This window comes from Rhinoderma darwinii, chromosome 2 (assembly GCF_050947455.1).
Source record: "Rhinoderma darwinii isolate aRhiDar2 chromosome 2, aRhiDar2.hap1, whole genome shotgun sequence".
In the NCBI taxonomy this organism is placed as follows: Eukaryota; Metazoa; Chordata; class Amphibia; order Anura; family Rhinodermatidae; genus Rhinoderma; species Rhinoderma darwinii.
The window spans coordinates 81802673-81820699 of NC_134688.1; the positions used below are offsets into that span (position 1 = coordinate 81802673).

Genomic DNA, 18027 nt, shown 5'->3' on the forward strand with positions numbered 1-18027 from the left:
GAAAGGTGGAGAGAAACTCGAAAGATTACATTCTACTAAAGAGGAGTAGGCTGAAAGGGACATGAAATGGTTCCAGTGATTTGTAATGGCAATTTTCTCTATTTACATGTGGCTTCGATTTTTTGTTTGTTTTTGTTTTTTCTCATATATTTTGACACAATTGTACAAAGCATTTGTAGTTATTCCTCAGGAATCATGGAAGCATCTGCATATCATTGTACCGACTTTTCACATAATTGTATGGACAGTTTAAATCATTTTTTTCCTACTCCCCATTTATAGAATACAACTCAAGAAACCTTCTTTAGTGATAGGAATATAATGATTACAGAGCAAATTCTGCACATTAATCACTCATTCATGTGACTAATATTTCATATTCTGAATTCTTTAGGATGCTTGGAAGGCTCTCAGGCTTTCAGTTGTGGAGACAATCTTCACTGGTGCACGCCTCTTGTCTTGTTTCCCAGAACTGGAGAAGCTAGAAGATGAACTTGAAATATTGCCTCCATAGCCAGAGGAGAAACCACCACCCGATGAAGCGTTAGAGCCACTCACAACAGCTGTAGGAAAAATGAGGAGATTTGAATCGATTTTTTTTTATTTAACATGTATATTAATGTAATGCTAAACAAAAAATCCTTAAAGGAGTCACCTGTGTCTCCCTACCAACCCTATTTATTAGAAGAGTCTACCAACGTTGAACAGATCACAGGGTGTAAGGGTAGCGGAGCGGCCCTGACATGGATGCGATGCGGCCAACAACCGCGCCGGCACCATGTTCGGCGCGGCTATCAAATACCCAGTTCATTATCGCGTGTTATTGCAGGTAAATCGCCCCTTTAATTAATGGCCGCAAAATTTTGCATATAAAGGGACGTTTTACCTGCATTAACGTGCGGACATTAACAGGGTATTGTAGCGGGCCTGTCAGGGCCGCTCGGTGTGGCCTTAACCTCATATGGCTGGGACCCCCAATAATCAGCTACAGTCTGCTAAGGAATCAGTCAGTAAGTATTATTAAGCCAATAATAAGCTGTCCATGTAAAGTATGGATGTGGAAGCTCTTACAGAGTGAGAGCTGCTTTTTGTAGCCACTCACCGTTTTTGCTAATAGGACAAAGGTCCCCCTCTATTAGCCCAGAATTATCCTAAAACCATATTTGACCACTTCATTGCTGTAGGGTTTACGCCCCCCCCCCCTCTTTATTACGAGCCTATTTTTGCCATATTTTTATGTTTTTGCATTGCCACATTCAGAGAGCCATAACTTTTTTATTTTTTCATTGATGTAGCAGTATAAGGGCTTGTTTTTTGTGGAATAAAAATATTTTTTAATAGAACCATTTTCGGGTAGATATAACTTAGGGTATAGTCGACTTAGTCGACTGCGTTATTGATTCTGTCAAAACAACGGAACCCTGTCACAACGGTGACAGACGGAAACCATTAGCTAGGTTTCCGTCACCATTAAGTTCAATGGTGAGGGAAACGGAAGCGGAGGTTTCCGTTTGACTTTCCGCTGAGGGGTTAACCCGACGGAAACCTCAGACGGAACCCCTCAACGGAAACTAATGGTGATGTGAACAGGCCCTTATTTATTAACTTTTATGAATGGAAAAAAAATTCAATTTTGCCATAGTTTTTTTGCATTTATTTACGTCCTTTTACATTCTAACGGTTCCTAACGGTGTGTTTATTTTTTTGTATCACTTATGGAAAATCAAATCACTTTTTATGGGGAAAAAAAACATTGTTTTTTTAACTTTTTTGTAATAAACTTTATTAAACTTGAATTTTTTTTATTTTGTCCTACTAGGGGATTTCACAATGCAATCTACTCATCACTTTTATAATGCTTTGGTATACTCAGTATACCAAAGCAATATTGCCTGTCATTGATAAACTGAAAGGAAATCCATTAGGCCATGCCTCTGGTACTGCCTACTAGGCATATAGCTATGGCAGGCCTGAAGCCTTTACTAGAACCCTGTCTGCCTTTTCAACAAATCAGCACCCCTCATTTCCGAAGGACAAGCAGTACTGCTGGGTTCTTCCCTGTGACCGCTGCTGTATAATAACAGCACCGTCACAGGACTCTGCGGCGCCACTTGGCAATGGCAGACAGTTAATAGGGCCACTGTTTAAAACTGGTGGCTCACAGTTAACTGCCTACCCGCTGCAATGTATAAAGTCGTTAAAAATGTGACTCGAATCATGGGAAACTGAAAAATTATTACAATGTTTAAGAGGCATATTTTTAAAGTACCTTATACAGTCAAATTAGACCTGTGCCTAACATGGTTCCCTTGAACCCCTGATAAAAATTTAATTCTTACTTATGTGCATGGCATAAAGAATATTTAGTACAATATCATATCATGGATGTAATACTTACAGACATTGACTTGATTAGTAACTTCTCCTGATATCCTGTAGGAGCAAAAAGAAAATATATTCATTTTATAGTAATCAAAATTATGGCAATCATAATCTTGATATTGCATTCAGGTTCTTTTTTTTTTCCACCTATGCTTTCTAAATAGGGTTACTGTCATACACAGATTATATAGCTGGAATGTAACTTGCCTGCTCTCTTCTCCCTCTAGCAGAGTCCTGTAAGTGGCAATTTCAATATCCAAAGACAGCTTGACGTTCATCAGGTCCTGGTATTCATGGAGCTGGCGAGCCATCTCTTGTTTCAGTCTTTGCAGTGCCGCTTCCAGTTCAGCCAACTTACTCCTGGCATCACTTACAGCCCTTTCTCCTCTTTCCTCAGCCTCCGCAATGGATAATTCAATGTTGGCATTCTAGAAAAGAGCAATTGATTCATAGTTAGATAGCGCCATTTTTACTCTTATTTAAAGATGGTACACGGTCACACCAAAAAAAAAAATGCCATTGTGAACAAGCATTTACAGCAATATGTTTTTTCATTTATATGGGAAAACAAAAGGGAACATTACCTGTTTCTTTACATTTTCAATTTCAGCTTTAAGTCTCTGAATTGCTCTAGTAAGCTGTGAAATTTCATTCTTGGTGTTTTTCAGCTCATCACCCTGCTGGCCAGCCGCACTTTGCAACTGCTGGAACTGTTGTAAAAAAACAATAAAAGTTAAGAAAGCTCTAGAGAAATGTCTTCAGTTCCATAATATATAAAACAGGTTTTTTAAGGCCTAAAGGAAATTGTGAGGCTGAAGAGGTGGAGCCCCACCTTGGTCCTGATAATAGCTTGTCCCACCGCACCCTGAAGGGGGTTTCATGTAAAATGTCTAAACAGGCCTAAAAAATTGATTATTGATTTAAAGTTGTTTCATTCTCTGTCCATGCCCAGCGGCATGACTACAATTCAAATGACCCCATGACAATGTCAGGGATGGGCCCATGTCACCTGGTTGACAGCAGTATCACTATTTTAAGCAATCAATAAATAAATAATATTGCCATGTAACAAATCTTGCGCATAAACTAGAACACACACAGTTGAGCTACATAGCAGAAAGCCAACACTATCTTTTCTCCCTGTTCAAAAAAGAACATTTGGGTTCTACATTGAATTTACTATTGTTGTTGCACCAGAATTCTAGCCTAGGCTATGCCTTTTTTTCAAAAGGTCTAGAAAAGGGGGTATGGCTTAGCAGATAGGGTGTGGCTTAAAATGTGCCAGTGTGCGACAAAATTTGGGCTAAAAAAAACTGGCGTAAACTAAGCCAACCAAGTTAGTCTAAGGAAGAAAAAAAGTGTCTAACATGTGTAGCAGGAAGCGCCAAATTTAAAATACAGCATGCACCACTTTAATAAATTTGGCGCATTGTCTGACTGCCTGGTCTAAGTTTATGCTGTCTAAATATTAGACTGTATTAGTAAATCTGCCCAATGTTAATGCACCTGAGCAGACACTCAGTCTCTAGGCTTCATAGCAGCTGATAATGACTGCTATAGCTACAATTATGCCCATGTATGTACCACCCGTGACAACATTGACTTATTTTATTACTTGACTACCTATTCACATCTATAAACTTGCCGGAATGTGCCTGATGGACTCAACACAACTATTACTATAGTCCTCAATCTTAATCTCTTGTTTTCAGTAGCATAGCGAAAGGTCATTTTCGAACCTTGTTCTTGTAGGCGTCTTCTGCTTCAGCTCTGCTCCTGTTGGCCAATTCCTCATATTGAGCCTTTACTTCAGCGATGAGATCTTCAAAGTTCAGGGACCTATTGTTATCCATTGATAGAATGACAGAGGTGTCGGACACTTGTTGCCTAATTTCACCAAGCTCCTGCAAAATTCCAGAATAGAAATGAAATGAGAAAAACAAACAAAGGACGATTCTATTTGTGGTCATATTCATTTTGCACACTGCATTTACTAAAATGAGAATTGTTTTCTTTATAATACATGGCAATGTAATTACTATATCTATTTACAGATACAGTTCTGAATTGAGTTACCTGGTCATACAGAGCTTTCAGGAAGGCGATCTCTTCATTTAGTCCATTTACTTTAGCTTCCAGTTCTACCTTGTTTAGATAAGCTGCATCAACATCCTAGGAATTAAGAAGACAGAGAATTTATGGGAAATATAAGTGCTGAAATGTCTATGTGTACGTATAACGAAGAGCTTGATTTCCATACATGAACTTTGTTATTCATGTTTTGTTACTTTGTTTGCGCTCTATGCAATTATTTATTGGCATTTTGTCATTTTCTCTTGTTTTAGAGATGCGCAAAAAATCATTCATTTTGATGTTTTAAAAAAATCTACAGACTTGTTTCATCTTCATAGGCCATGTAAACCTAAGTAGAACTCCCTTCTCTAAAGGCACCATAGTGTCAGTAAGTGTCGGGGTGGAGAAAACCAGCTCAAGTATCACTCTTCTCTCCTGCACAGGAAGGAACGAGAAGGTGGGGCAAAAAAGGCCCAGGAACTTCTGCCCAGGGAGAGGGGGCATGGTGTGGCATTGTGAACATAAAACTACATTTCATATAAATGCCTCCCTGTATAAATGCATCTAGCCTGAAAATACTTTTTGGAGACAATATCTGTAAAATAAAAATATTTAGTGCTCTTTGCAAGGCAGTGCCTGAATATGTTGAGGTTATTGCCTAGCAACAGGTACTGAGGTCAGCTAGTGACTACCCTGAATCTCCATACTCCTTTGGAGACCAATTTAGTTAATAACTATTCTGCAAAAGCCCTAGTGGTATATATTGATGACAAGCCACCACAATTCCTTCCTCCAGGACTTCTTCCGAGAAAAGAACTTATGTTTTTAATCAAATGAGGTTTAGAAGACAGATTTTATCTTACAGCTGGAGTTCTTCTTTATGTATCAATAAAGAAAGAATTAATATATATAATCTTAGGTTGAATTGGCACAGCATTCTTACCTTTTTGAGCAGCACAAATTCATTCTCTGCTGCAGCTCTCAAGTTAATTTCATCTTCATACCTAGTGGAAAGATTTTTTTTATAAAATGTCTTATATATGTCATTTAAAACACAACACAATTTATAATTCCACCAATTTGGTATTAATGGTTACTGGTATGTCAACTTCAAGTGGAGAGTCCTAAAATTGTTTCTAATACCGTAAGAAACCCATATATTTTTATAAAGTCTTTACTATGAAGATAATGTGTGAGAAAAATAAAATGTTTGCAAAATTAGTACTAAGAAAATCAGTTAAAAAACAAAATGCAGATTAACATGCAATTAAGCCAATGACAGGCTGAGATGTAGATATAAAAGCCCCAAAAAGGAAATTGCGAAAGCAGTGAGCACTAGTATTTCCCTCACCTTTGTTTCACAGTCACATGGAACTGGGAAGTGGCATCTGTAGTCACTTGCCATTAAACTTAATGAGTTATGGAAGACAAGATTCATGTGTCAGTAGGGTTTTCAACTGCCAGAACCCCATCATTTAGGCCTTTATGGTATGTCATAAAAGTATTTTTGTAGACAAACCCTTTAAACCTGCAGAGTCTGTTTTTTGCAAGGGTGAAAATAACACCAATGACAACAAACTCTCCTATGTGAGCTACTTATACGTCTGACATAGGAATGACATGAGAGAAAAGAATATGGTAGTTTTGCGATACATGCAATATATTTAACCCATTAGATAATCCAGCTTGAAGTAAGACATGTACCACCAAGCTTTACTGCTACAATCGTAAAACCCAATTGAATGTGTTTTAGGAATATACCTGCGTTTAAACTCCTCAACACGATCCTGTTCATTTCGCAGCTCTCCCTCAAGGCGACCTTTGCTACCAAGTATGCCATCCAGCTGGCTCTTCAATGAATTAATGTAGGCATTAAAGAGAGGCTCAATGTTACTTTTTTTACTCGCTTGGCCCCCCTGTTCTTGTAACAGGTTCCATTTGGTCTCAAGTACTTTATTCTGCTGCTCAAGGAATCGGACCTATTAAAAGATAACAAGAAACATATCCCACATTTAGCTTATATGTAAGTCAAATTAATTGCATTACGATGAATATACCAACAGATCACTACCATAGCAACATAAATACATTCACATATACTGAAAAGATTGTCAGGTTTAACCAGGATAATAAAAGCAATAGCATTGTAATACAATATAAAATATACTATCTGTTGAATTCGATGACATATCAATGACGTTATAAAGATAAAGTAGAATTTGTTAAATATTGTACCTTGTCAATGAATGATGCAAACTTGTTATTTAGGGTCTTAATCTGTTCTCTTTCTTCTTTCTTGACTATTGAAATGTTTGGATCAATCTCCAAGGCGAGTGGAGATAAGAGGTTTTGGTTGTAGGTCACATTTACAATACCTGGAGATGGTAAGGCACCACCAGAACCAGTGAACCCTCTGCTTCCTCCTGAGCTGCCAAAACCAGCACCAGATATCTTACTGCTGCTACCACCTACGTTAAGAAGACTTCTGCTACCAAAGCCTCCACTAGGTGCGGAAAAAAGACTTCCGCCACCACGCTGACCAGATGTGCTCATGCTGATCCTGCTTCCACCTCCTACAGAGGATGAGCTAAAACCTTTGGAAGATGCTCCATATGAGCTTGAAGCACGTTGATTCCAACTCATTGTAGACGCAGGTAGTACAGAACAGCAGAGAAGAGAAGATGGGGACAAGTTCAGCAGGTGCAAAAAGTGCACTGTCTTTACTTCTCTTTTACTTATATATTGAAAAAATCTGGGCTTGGTCAGTTTTTGAGACAGATCAATTTACATTTGGACCTTTGCCTTGCAGAAATATGTTGTTTTTAACCTGCTTAACTTACTTTAAAGCAGGTATGTTGTTTCGCTTCAAGGCATCTGAATTAATGCTGCTGTAACCTTACATAATTTAGAGTCCATGAAAATGCATTAAAATAATTGCTGATAGTGACAAATGACTTTCCATTGTAGCTTAACCTGTTTGAAGGCTGTACACAAAACAATGTTTGAGTAAAGGCATCAATTAGATGCTCCGTACCAGATATGTTTCTAAGAGCATTGTTGCCTGTAGTAGAGTTGTTAGAAATGTGCGGACAGACATCAAAGTATAGTTGCATAGTTGATAAGGCCGAAAAAAGACACAGGTCCATCAAGCCGAACCTATAATCCTACCGTGTTGATCCAGAGGAAGGCAAAGCCCCCATGAGGTTGATGTCAATTGCCTTATGGGTAAAAATTCCTCCCGACTCCAAATATTGCAATCAGAATAAATCCCTGGATCAACATCCCATCTCCAGAATCTAGTACTCATAACCTGTAATATTTTATTTCTCAAGATAGTCATTAAAGTCCTTCTTAAACTTGTTCAAAGAGTCAACCATCACAACATCCTGTGTTGTAGTAGCTAGACTATTCTTCACCCGGGTAAAGATGCCGTTTGCTGCCCTAGCCCAATATCTAAATACCCTGGTCAAGCCTGAGGGCACATGCCCCACCAGCATACGTGATATCATATTCCATTCCTAGAAATGTGAACTGGAAATGCTATTCAGACATTGGAAAATAAAGAATAAGCATAAGGAATTATCATACAATATAGACAGTACACATCTAGATAATATTGATGATAAGGCCCTGCTCACACGTTTTTTGCAGGCAGAAAAAATCTGCCTCAGAATACCTTCAAGAATTTTGAGGCAGATTTTGAACTGCCTGTACGTATTTTTCCACTTTTTTTCTCCGCGTTTTTCGACCCCGCGCCCATTGAAGCTCAGCTAAAGGACCAAGGGGAAAAAACAATGCAAAAACGGTCAAATGAGCTAAGCTTTTTTCTTTCAGGTGAAAACCGTGGCAAGAAAGGACGGGCCGCTTTCTTTTCCCACGAGCGGCCAAAAGCCGCCCGGGAAAAGAAATGTCTCCGCCTCCCATTTTTCAGCGCTGATCCTGAAGTGGTTTCTGCGTCAAAATCAGTGGCAAAAAAACTCTGTGTGAACTGACCCTAAGCAATATGTGTCTTTGACACAGATGTGAAATAGATTTAGCTACATCAGTATGTATTCTTTTCAAGATACTCTTTGAAAGATACTGTTAAGGTGCCCATATATGTAACAATAATAGCTGACAAGTGGAAAATACAGACATTACAAAAGCATTTTAGACTGTGCAATAGAAATTTAGTAGAATAGTCTTTACAGATATAGGGATTTTCACATTATTTTTACTGATTAAATGCCCCAATAGATATCCTATGACAACATACACGTGCAGAATAATTTTCTACACAGAAAACTATTACTATTGTGGCATATTTTGTAGTGTAATAATCAGTTTCTCCAGTGGAGTAGCTACTGGTGGGTGCAGAGGTTGCAATCCCACCCAAAGACCCTCAAGGGCTTTCTGCAAAATAAGAGAACTACAGTGCTATACATAGGCTTTGTAGAGTTGTGGTGGCATATGTATATAGATCCTATAAAGTGTGAAATCATTGCATGTGTTGTTGTGGGGTTTTGGTCCTGTTTTTGTTATATATAATGTATGTGATTTATTATGATTTTAAGCATTTGTCATTGAATGTGCTGATATCTGATAAAACCATTAGACAAGATGCTTCAGGGCATTTACCAGACTAAGCTTACATTTAAGCCAGAAGGAGTGGTAGAAAATGTATGCAAAGCCTTCATTTACCATACGTTTTCACATTCTGTTGTACAGAGATAAGACTGTTTTTTCAATTCAAGACAAAAAAAAACCTTTATGACAAAATAACATTGTACAAAGTTTTAAAATCCTCAAATTTTTCTCTTTGACAAAGCAACACAAACAGGATTTCTCATTCCAGACGATGAAGAAATATAAGGAAGTATGCAGGTTTATGGAATTTAGGAAAAAGGTTGTGTATCTTACGCTCATTCCAAACTGGCATCACAAGGATCCTGTCTCTCTTGCATCTCCTTTAACCTTAAACAGGAATAGACTCCAAAAGAAGGGAACTGTAATGATGGGGGTAGGGAAACGGACAAGTGAGCCCTAATCTACGCGCCACTCTGTCCCTGCCTACTTGCAACGACCCGCCCTAGGCCACGGGGTACAACTGGGCGGCGGTCCCTACGCTCAGTAAGTGCACGAGACAAACAGACAAGGGAACACAAAGCAAAGGGAAAGGGGCAGTTGCCCATGGCAACACCGTGAGCAACAAGAGTGGTGAACGAGCCGAGTCAAACCAGGAGTGCACGAGGTACCAAACGCAGAGCAGGAGAGTAGTCAGTAAGCCAGGGTCAGTATGGAGCAGGATCAAATAATTAGAGGCTGTAGCTGGGCCAGGAAACCACACGAGAAGAATCACAAGCAAAGGAGGAACAGGAAAGGCAGGTATAAATAGACAGAGGGCGGGAGCTAGCTCCGTCTGGCCAGGCTGCGATAGGTTCTCCCACTACTAAGCCTGCCATCCTGAGTGTTGGAAGATGGAGTCAGTCTCAGAGACATAGAATCAGGTGCAGACTGATTACCTATGGGCGTATACACAGAAGTTGTGCCTGGCAGATCCTTTACAGTACCCCCCCCTTTTATGAGGGGCCACCGGACCCTTTCTAAGTGGACCTGGTTAATTGGGGAAACGAAGGTGGAACTTCCTGACCAATACCCCAGCGTGAACATCCCGGGCGGGTACCCAAGTCCTCTCCTCAGGCCCGTATCCTCTCCAATGAACCAGGTACTGAAGGGAGCCTTGGACCATCTTGCTGTCCACAATCTTGGCCACCTCGAATTCCAACCCCTCAAGGGTGAGAACGGGAACAGGAGGTTTCCTCGAGGGAGCCAAGGACGGGGAGCAGCGTTTAAGGAGGGAGGCATGAAACACGTTGTGTATTCGAAAAGATGGGGGCAACTCCAGTCGGAAGGAGACAGGATTGAGGACTTCAATGACCTTATACGGCCCAATAAACCGGGGAGCAAACTTCTTGGACGGGACCTTAAGGCGCAAGTTCCTAGACGATAACCACACCAGATCCCCGACCATTAACAAGGGGTTAGCAGAACGTCTTCTATCAGCATGAGTTTTTTGTACGCTCTGGGACGCCTCTAGGTTCTTCTGAACCTGGGCCCAGACTGTGCACAGTTCCCGATGAACGACCTCTACCTCGGGATTGTTGGAACTACCAGGTGAAACGGAGGAGAACCGTGGATTAAACCCAAAATTACAGAAAAAGGGGGAGACCCCTGACGAGTTACTGACCCGGTTATTAAGGGAAAATTCGGCGAGGGGAATGAATGAGACCCAATCATATTGACAGTCAGAGATAAAACACCTTAAATATTGTTCTAGAGATTGATTAGTCCTCTCAGTTTGGCCATTAGTTTCAGGATGGAAGGCAGAGGAGAAGGACAGATCAATCTCCAACTTTTTACAGAAGGCTCTCCAAAACAATGAAACAAATTGTACCCCTCTGTCCGAAACAATATTGACAGGGACCCCATGGAGACGCAGGATGTGTTTGACAAACAAGGTAGATAACGTCTTGGCATTGGGTAGTTTCTTGAGGGGCACAAAGTGGCACATCTTACTGACTTGGTCTACTACCACCCACAACACCGACTTGCCTTGAGATGGAGGCAAATGGGTGATAAAATCCATGGAGATATGGGTCCAAGGTCTCTGGGGAATGGGCAAAGAACGTAGCAAGCCCGCTGGTCGGGACCTGGGAGTTTTGGACCTAGCACAAACCTCACAAGTGGCGACGTAGGCCTTAACGTCTTTAGGCAACCCAGGCCACCAATAGTTTCTGGCAATGAGGTGTTTGGTACCCAGGATGCTTGGATGACCAGATAGTGCGGAGTCATGATTTTCCCTAAGTACCCTTAGCCGGTATTGCAGGGGAACAAACAGCTTGTCCTCAGGAAGGTTCCCGGGAGCTGAACCTTGATCAGCCGCAATTTCAGAGACTAAATCAGAATCAATAGAAGAAATGATTATACCAGGAGGCAAAATACAAGCAGGATCTTCCTCCGAAGGAGGACTGGCCATGAAGCTACGCGACAGTGCATCGGCCTTAATATTTTTAGACCCAGCCCTATAGGTAACCAAAAAGTTGAATCTGGTAAAAAATAGCGCCCATCGAGCTTGTCTCGGGTTTAGCCTCCGGGCAGATTCTAGGAAAACCAGATTCTTGTGGTCGGTAAGGACCGTTACCTGGTGCCTAGCCCCCTCCAGGAAGTGGCGCCACTCTTCAAATGCCCATTTAATGGCTAAGAGTTTGCGGTTGCCAATATCATAGTTACTCTCAGTGGGCGAAAACTTCCTGGAGAAGTAGGCACAGGGACGTAGATGGGTGAGGGACATGGTACCCTGGGACAAGACAACCCCCACTCCCACCTCGGATGCGTCAACTTCCACGATAAATGGCTCCATTTGGTTGGGCTGAACCAGCACCGGGGCCGAGATAAAGCACTTCTTAAGGACCTCAAAAGCCTGGACAGCCTCAGGAGGCCAGTGGAGGAGATAAGCACCTTTGCGAGTGAGGTCCGTAAGAGGCTTAGCGATGACCGACAAGTTAGCAATAAATCTCCTGTAATAATTAGCAAACCCCAAAAAACACTGTAACACCTTCAGGGAGGCAGGTTGGACCCATTCCGCCACAGCCTGGACCTTGGCAGGGTCCATGCGGAATTCATGAGGAGTGAGGATTTGACCCAAAAATGGTATCTCCTGTACCCCAAACACACATTTTTTGGTTTTAGCAAACAGTTTGTTTTCCCGAAGGGCCTGGAGCACCTTCCTGACATGCTCAATGTGGGAGGACCAGTCCTTGGAAAACACCAGTATGTCATCAAGGTACATTACAAGAAATACCCCCAGGTAATCTCTCAAAATCTCATTTATGAAATTCTGGAAGACCGCAGGAGCATTACACAACCCAAAGGGCATGACGAGGTATTCGAAATGACCTTCGGGCGTGTTAAACGCAGTCTTCCACTCATCCCCCTCTTTGATGCGGATAAGGTTATACGCCCCCCGTAGATCAAACTTAGAGAACCATTGGGCCCCATGAACCTGATTAAAGAGATCAGGAATCAAAGGAAGGGGATACTGGTTCCTTACAGTGACCTTATTCAAGTTACGGTAGTCAATGCATGGCCTAAGACCACCATCCTTCTTCCCTACGAAGAAGAAGCCAGCAACTACCGGAGGAGTAGAGGGGCGAATGTAACGCTTGGCCAGGCATTCCTGGATATACTCTCTCATGGCTTCACGTTCGGGACAAGAAAGATTAAATATCCTACCCTTAGGAAGCTTAGCTCCAGGTACCAATTCGATAGCGCAATCGTATTCTCTATGAGGAGGTAACACTTCGGAGGCCTCCTTAGAGAAAACATCAGCGAAGTCCTGAACAAACTCAGGTAGCGTGTTCACCTCCTCAGGGGGAGAAATAGAATTAACAGAAAAACATGACGTCAAGCATTCATTACCCCATTTGGTAAGCTCCCCAGTATTCCAGTCAAACGTGGGTTTATGCAACTGCAACCAGGGAAGGCCTAAAACCAAATCGGACGATAATCCCTGCATCAACAGTACGGAGCACTGCTCCAAATGCATGGAGCCAACAAGGAGTTCGAAAACAGGGGTATGCTGTGTAAAATAACCATTAGCAAGAGGAGTGGAGTCGATACCCACTACCGGGACAGGTTTAGGCAAATCAATCAAAGGCATAGCTAGAGACATAGCAAATTCCACAGACATGATATTAGCAGAAGACCCTCAATCCACGAAGGCACTGCCGGTAGCAGACCTACCACCAAAAGAGACCTGAAAGGGAAGCAAGATTTTATTAAGTTTCATATGTACGGGAAATACCTGTGCGCCCAAGTGACCTCCCCGATGATCACTTAGGCGCGGAAGTTTTCCTGCTGCTTATTCTTACGCCTAGGACAGGTGTTCACTTGATGCTTGTCATCCCCACAATAGAAGAATAGACCATTCTTCCTGCGGAACTCTCTACGTTGTCGGGGGGACACGGAGGCCCCGAGTTGCATAGGTACCTCCGAGTCTTCCGTGGAAGAGCGAAGCAACGGGACCTCGGGAGGCATCATGGGGGAGTCAGAGGGGAAAACACAAAAACGTTCAAGCTGTCATTCCCTGAGACGTCGGTCAAGTCGTACCGCTAAAGCCATAACCTGGTCTAGGGAGTCAGAAGAGGGATAGCTAACTAGCAGGTCTTTCAGGGCGTTCGACAGACCCAACCTAAACTGGCACCTTAAGGCAGGGTCATTCCACCGAGAAGCTACGCACCACTTCCTAAAGTCAGAACAATACTCCTCAAGAGGTCTCTTACTCTGACGTAAGGTCACCAGCTGACTCTCGGCAAAGGCAGTTCTGTCAGTCTCGTCATAAATGAGTCCGAGAGCAGAAAAGAAACGATCAACGGAGGAAAGTTCAGGGGCGTCAGGAGCCAAGGAGAAGGCCCACTCTTGGGGCCCTTCCTGGAGCCGGGACATAATTATACCCACCCGCTGGCTCTCAGAACCTGAGGAATGAGGCTTTAAGCGAAAGTAGAGCCTACAACTCTCCCGAAAGGAGAGAAAAGTCCTCCGGTCCCCTGAGAACCGGTCAGGCAACTTGAGGTGGGGTTCAAGAGGTGAGGGGCACTACTATGGTAGCGTCAGGCTGGTTGACCCTCTGAGCCAGGGCCTGGACCTGTAGGGAGAGACCCTGCATTTGCTGGGCCAGGGTCTCAAGGGGGTCCATAGTAGTGTCAGGGAGCAGGGTAGACTAGGTATAGGGCTTGTGATTATGTAATGATGGGGGTAGGGAAACGGACAAGTGAGCCCTAATCTACCCGCCACTCTGTCCCTGCCTACTTGCAACGACCCGCCCTAGGCGACGGGGTACAACTGGGCGGCGGTCCCTACGCTCAGTAAGTGCACGAGACAAACAGACAAGGGAACACAAAGCAAAGGGAAAGGGGCAGTTGCCCACGGCAACACCGTGAGCAACAAGAGTGGTGAACGAGCCGAGTCAAACCAGGAGTGCACGAGGTACCAAACGCAGAGCAGGAGAGTAGTCAGTAAGCCAGGGTCAGTATGGAGCAGGATCAAATAATTAGAAGCTGTAGCTGGGCCAGGAAACCACACGAGAAGAATCACAAGCAAAGGAGGAACAGGAAAGGCAGGTATAAATAGACAGAGGGCGGGAGCTAGCTCCGTCTGGCCAGGCTGCAATAGGTTCTCCCACTCCTAAGCCTGCCTTCCTGAGTGGTGGAAGATGGAGTCAGTCTCAGAGACATAGACTCATGTGCAGACTGATTACCTATGGGCGTATACACAGAAGTTGTGCCTGGCAGATCCTTTACAGGAACATTCCCAAATAAAAGGTTTGCCAATGATTTTCTTCCCTAGGAATCCTTAACTAATTTTTGGTAAAAGCTAACAATCAAAAAACAGAAACATCTGCAGCACTAGTTTAAATGGGGTATCCAGGATTAGAAAAACATGGCTGCCTTCTTCCCAATAGAGTGCCACATCAGTCTACAGGTTTTGTCTGGTATTGCAGCTCAGCACCATTAACTTCAACTTTTCTAATCATGAGCAACTCTAAACTTTAAATTAAGCCTTAGGGATCATGCACGTAGCCATTTTATGTCTCAGTACAAGTTGTGAGGAGCACCCAATATTGCCGTACTGTACCACTATATGCCTCAAATTCAATACAGATGGTTTATGGAAGCTTTGTGTATGATTCGGACAGAAAACAAAAGTGCCTTGCTCCATCAGACCCCTTCTTACAGAGCAAATCTCAAGCAGAAGCAAATGCTTCTAGTGCCATCAGCTCCATAGTACAGAACCATAGGGACTCTGTGTGCTGCCATACAGACTTAATGTGTTAGAGGGATTAGCACATCTCTCCTTCCACTCACCCTATTGTAATGTTCTAAATCCTAATTTGTGGAATAGATAGGAATTCTGTGTAGTCCCCCTTTCCGTGTTTTGTTTGTCCTTGTGTGCTAAATGTGTCCCTGTTGGGATCTGTCTTCCCCCAATCTGTTAATGTGTAGCCTGTCCCACATTTGTTGCAGCCAAGGACCCAGTGCAGAGCCGAGTGCATAGCCTTTATCCTTAAAAATTCCGGGTTGTAGCAGGTAGCTCCCACCATGACGCTCAGAAGTGTTTGTAACCACTCTCGGGGAACTCCTACGGGGTCCACAACCCCAACCTCGGGATTGATTTCTCTATGATGAGAGAACTTCCATCGAGTTGTTTGTTATTCATTGTTTGGTTCAGTAAATGGAAATCCTTCTAAGAAGCTGCCGATGTTGACTCCTGAATATGTCACTCCCCCGATATAAATGTATACAAGTCTGCCATGTGCATGAGACCATAAAAAGCACATATTTAAAAACTGCATGTTTTTGAAACCCCCGTACTCACTGTACAAATTTTCAGCTTCTACCAGTCTTTAATCACTAGGTTACAACGATGACGTGTCATGTTCAAGACGTGACCACGGCAGTCTACTATTATGTTGGTATGAATGGCACGTCATTGTTGATGCCACTTTTTATTAAACAATGATCAACCTTTAATTGACATTGAACTGGAAAACCCCTTTAACAAATAAGCAAATTATAACATATAAACGATCAGTGATGGAAGCTAACTGTAGGAGAATTGACAAAATGAACTTGAATTCAACCAGACTGGTCATAAAATAATGTTTTATGCTGCCGTTATATTTTACTTGACCATGAACCACGTAACCTACTCTATGTACAATCTGATAGTGGTTAAATCTGCACTGTGACACAATGATTAACAATCTATTCCTTTCTGAAGAGATTTCCACTATTACAATATTCTTAACGCTTTGAATAAGCAATGAATCTTCCATTCTTCTAGAAAGCAAATATGCAAGATCCAGTATTACAACTATTTAAACACTGTGAGGAATGCGCACGCACAGATTTTGAAGTACTGGTAATAATCATTTTTTTCTTATTGTTAGCCAGCAGCGGAGGTGTAACTAAATAAATGTATGATGGGGTGATAGTAAATCGTGGAATGCCTTTCCCTTTCAGGCCGACAGTTTAGCTACTCTTTATACCCCTTGTACATACAAGACGTGCCAATGCATCTAAAATGAAGAAGAAATAAAATGACATTTCTTTGTTAATAGTTTTGATTAAAAACGTTACACGCTATTTGTGTATACAGCTCCTATGCAGAAATATGTTTCTCTATGGATACAGACTACAAAAACACTCTGTGTAGACTGATGCAGTCATGCGTTATACCACTTCCTGTGCCCCCTCTTATATTGTCTATAGGTTAGCAGGAAGCAATGGTCAGCTTTCTAGTCATTTCCATGAACACATATAGGTCTGCATAGGAGCCATAGACACAAAACTATCGAATTTTGTTAATTTACAAAGTTGTTTATTTTTTTTATTCTAAATTAATACAAAAATGCATTTTTCCTTTAATGGGGGAGTGAAATAGCTAATGGCCAACTTTGGAAAATATACTCACACTGCTTACCTTAAGCCTGTTATTTCCAACCTCATTACCTTGGGGGGACCCCTGAAGAATTTTACTACTTACATGGAACCTCTACTTCCATTTCCACCTCAAAGAAGTGCGTTGAACGGTGTGACGCATTCTATAATTGTGTCGCACTATATTCATTCTGGCTTAGATATGTTGACTGTTTACCAAGTATCTTTTAGCATGCTGAACTATTTCCATGCTGACTGCAGGGGCGTAGCTAGGGGGGGGGGGCAGGCGGGGCATGTGCCCCGGGCGCAGCCTGGAGGATACTGATAGGGGGGCGCCGAAGAGCAGCTGATCGCTGCTGACAGGCGCCCCGTATGTGGGACACCTGCAGCAGCTTAGGAAGAGCCAGGACATTAGGCGTTCTGATTGGGGTCTGTGACGGCCAGGGAGTGGACCAGTCCAGTCACCTGACCTCACGTCAGTGACATGAGGTCAGGGGACAGGTCCACTCCCGTGCTGCAGCCTTCCTGCCTGTGCTCTGCCGAGAAGCAGAAGAGGAAGCTCCGCCCACACACAGTCCGTCCTGACCTGTCAGCAAGGAGACATGGCGAGTGTCTGTGTGTAATGTGTGTCTCTGTGTTTGTATGTGTATATGTTACAGTGTGTGTGTGTCTCTGTCTGTCTGTGTCTCTGCATGTGTTTTTCTCTTACATCTACTACATTATCTGTACTCAGAGAGATATGACTGTTATCTGTGATGTTACACAGGACTGCAGGGAACATCTACTACATTATCTGTACTGTGTACTAAATTACAATCTCAGCACTGCTACACAGTACAGATAATATAGTAGCTGTTACCTGCAGTCCTGTGTAACACCACAGATAACACAGTCATATCTCTCTGAGTACAGATAATGTAGTAGATGTTACCTGCAGTCCTATGTAACACCACAGATAACACAGTCATATCTCTCTGAGTACAGATAATGTAGTTGCTGTTGCCTGCAGTCCTATGTAACACCACAGATAACACATAGTGCTAAATTACAATCTCAGCTCTGCTACAATGTGTTATCTGTGGTGTTACATAGGACT

General features: G+C 42.5%; 1 protein-coding gene across 1 annotated transcript; it reads right to left on the bottom strand.

Annotated features, from left to right (window-relative positions):
* Nucleotides 1–290: 290 nt before the first annotated feature.
* LOC142742261 (keratin, type II cytoskeletal cochleal-like) lies at nucleotides 291–7196 on the bottom strand. The gene is made up of 9 exons (XM_075851818.1): nucleotides 6691–7196; nucleotides 6217–6434; nucleotides 5399–5459; nucleotides 4459–4554; nucleotides 4122–4286; nucleotides 2967–3092; nucleotides 2590–2810; nucleotides 2399–2433; nucleotides 291–563 (listed from the first exon to the last, which is right to left on the bottom strand). The coding sequence occupies exons 1-9, from the start codon at nucleotides 7096–7098 to the stop codon at nucleotides 391–393; spliced, it is 1503 nt and encodes a 500-aa protein (XP_075707933.1). The 5' UTR covers nucleotides 7099–7196; the 3' UTR covers nucleotides 291–390.
* Between the last annotated feature and the right edge of the window lie 10831 nt (nucleotides 7197–18027).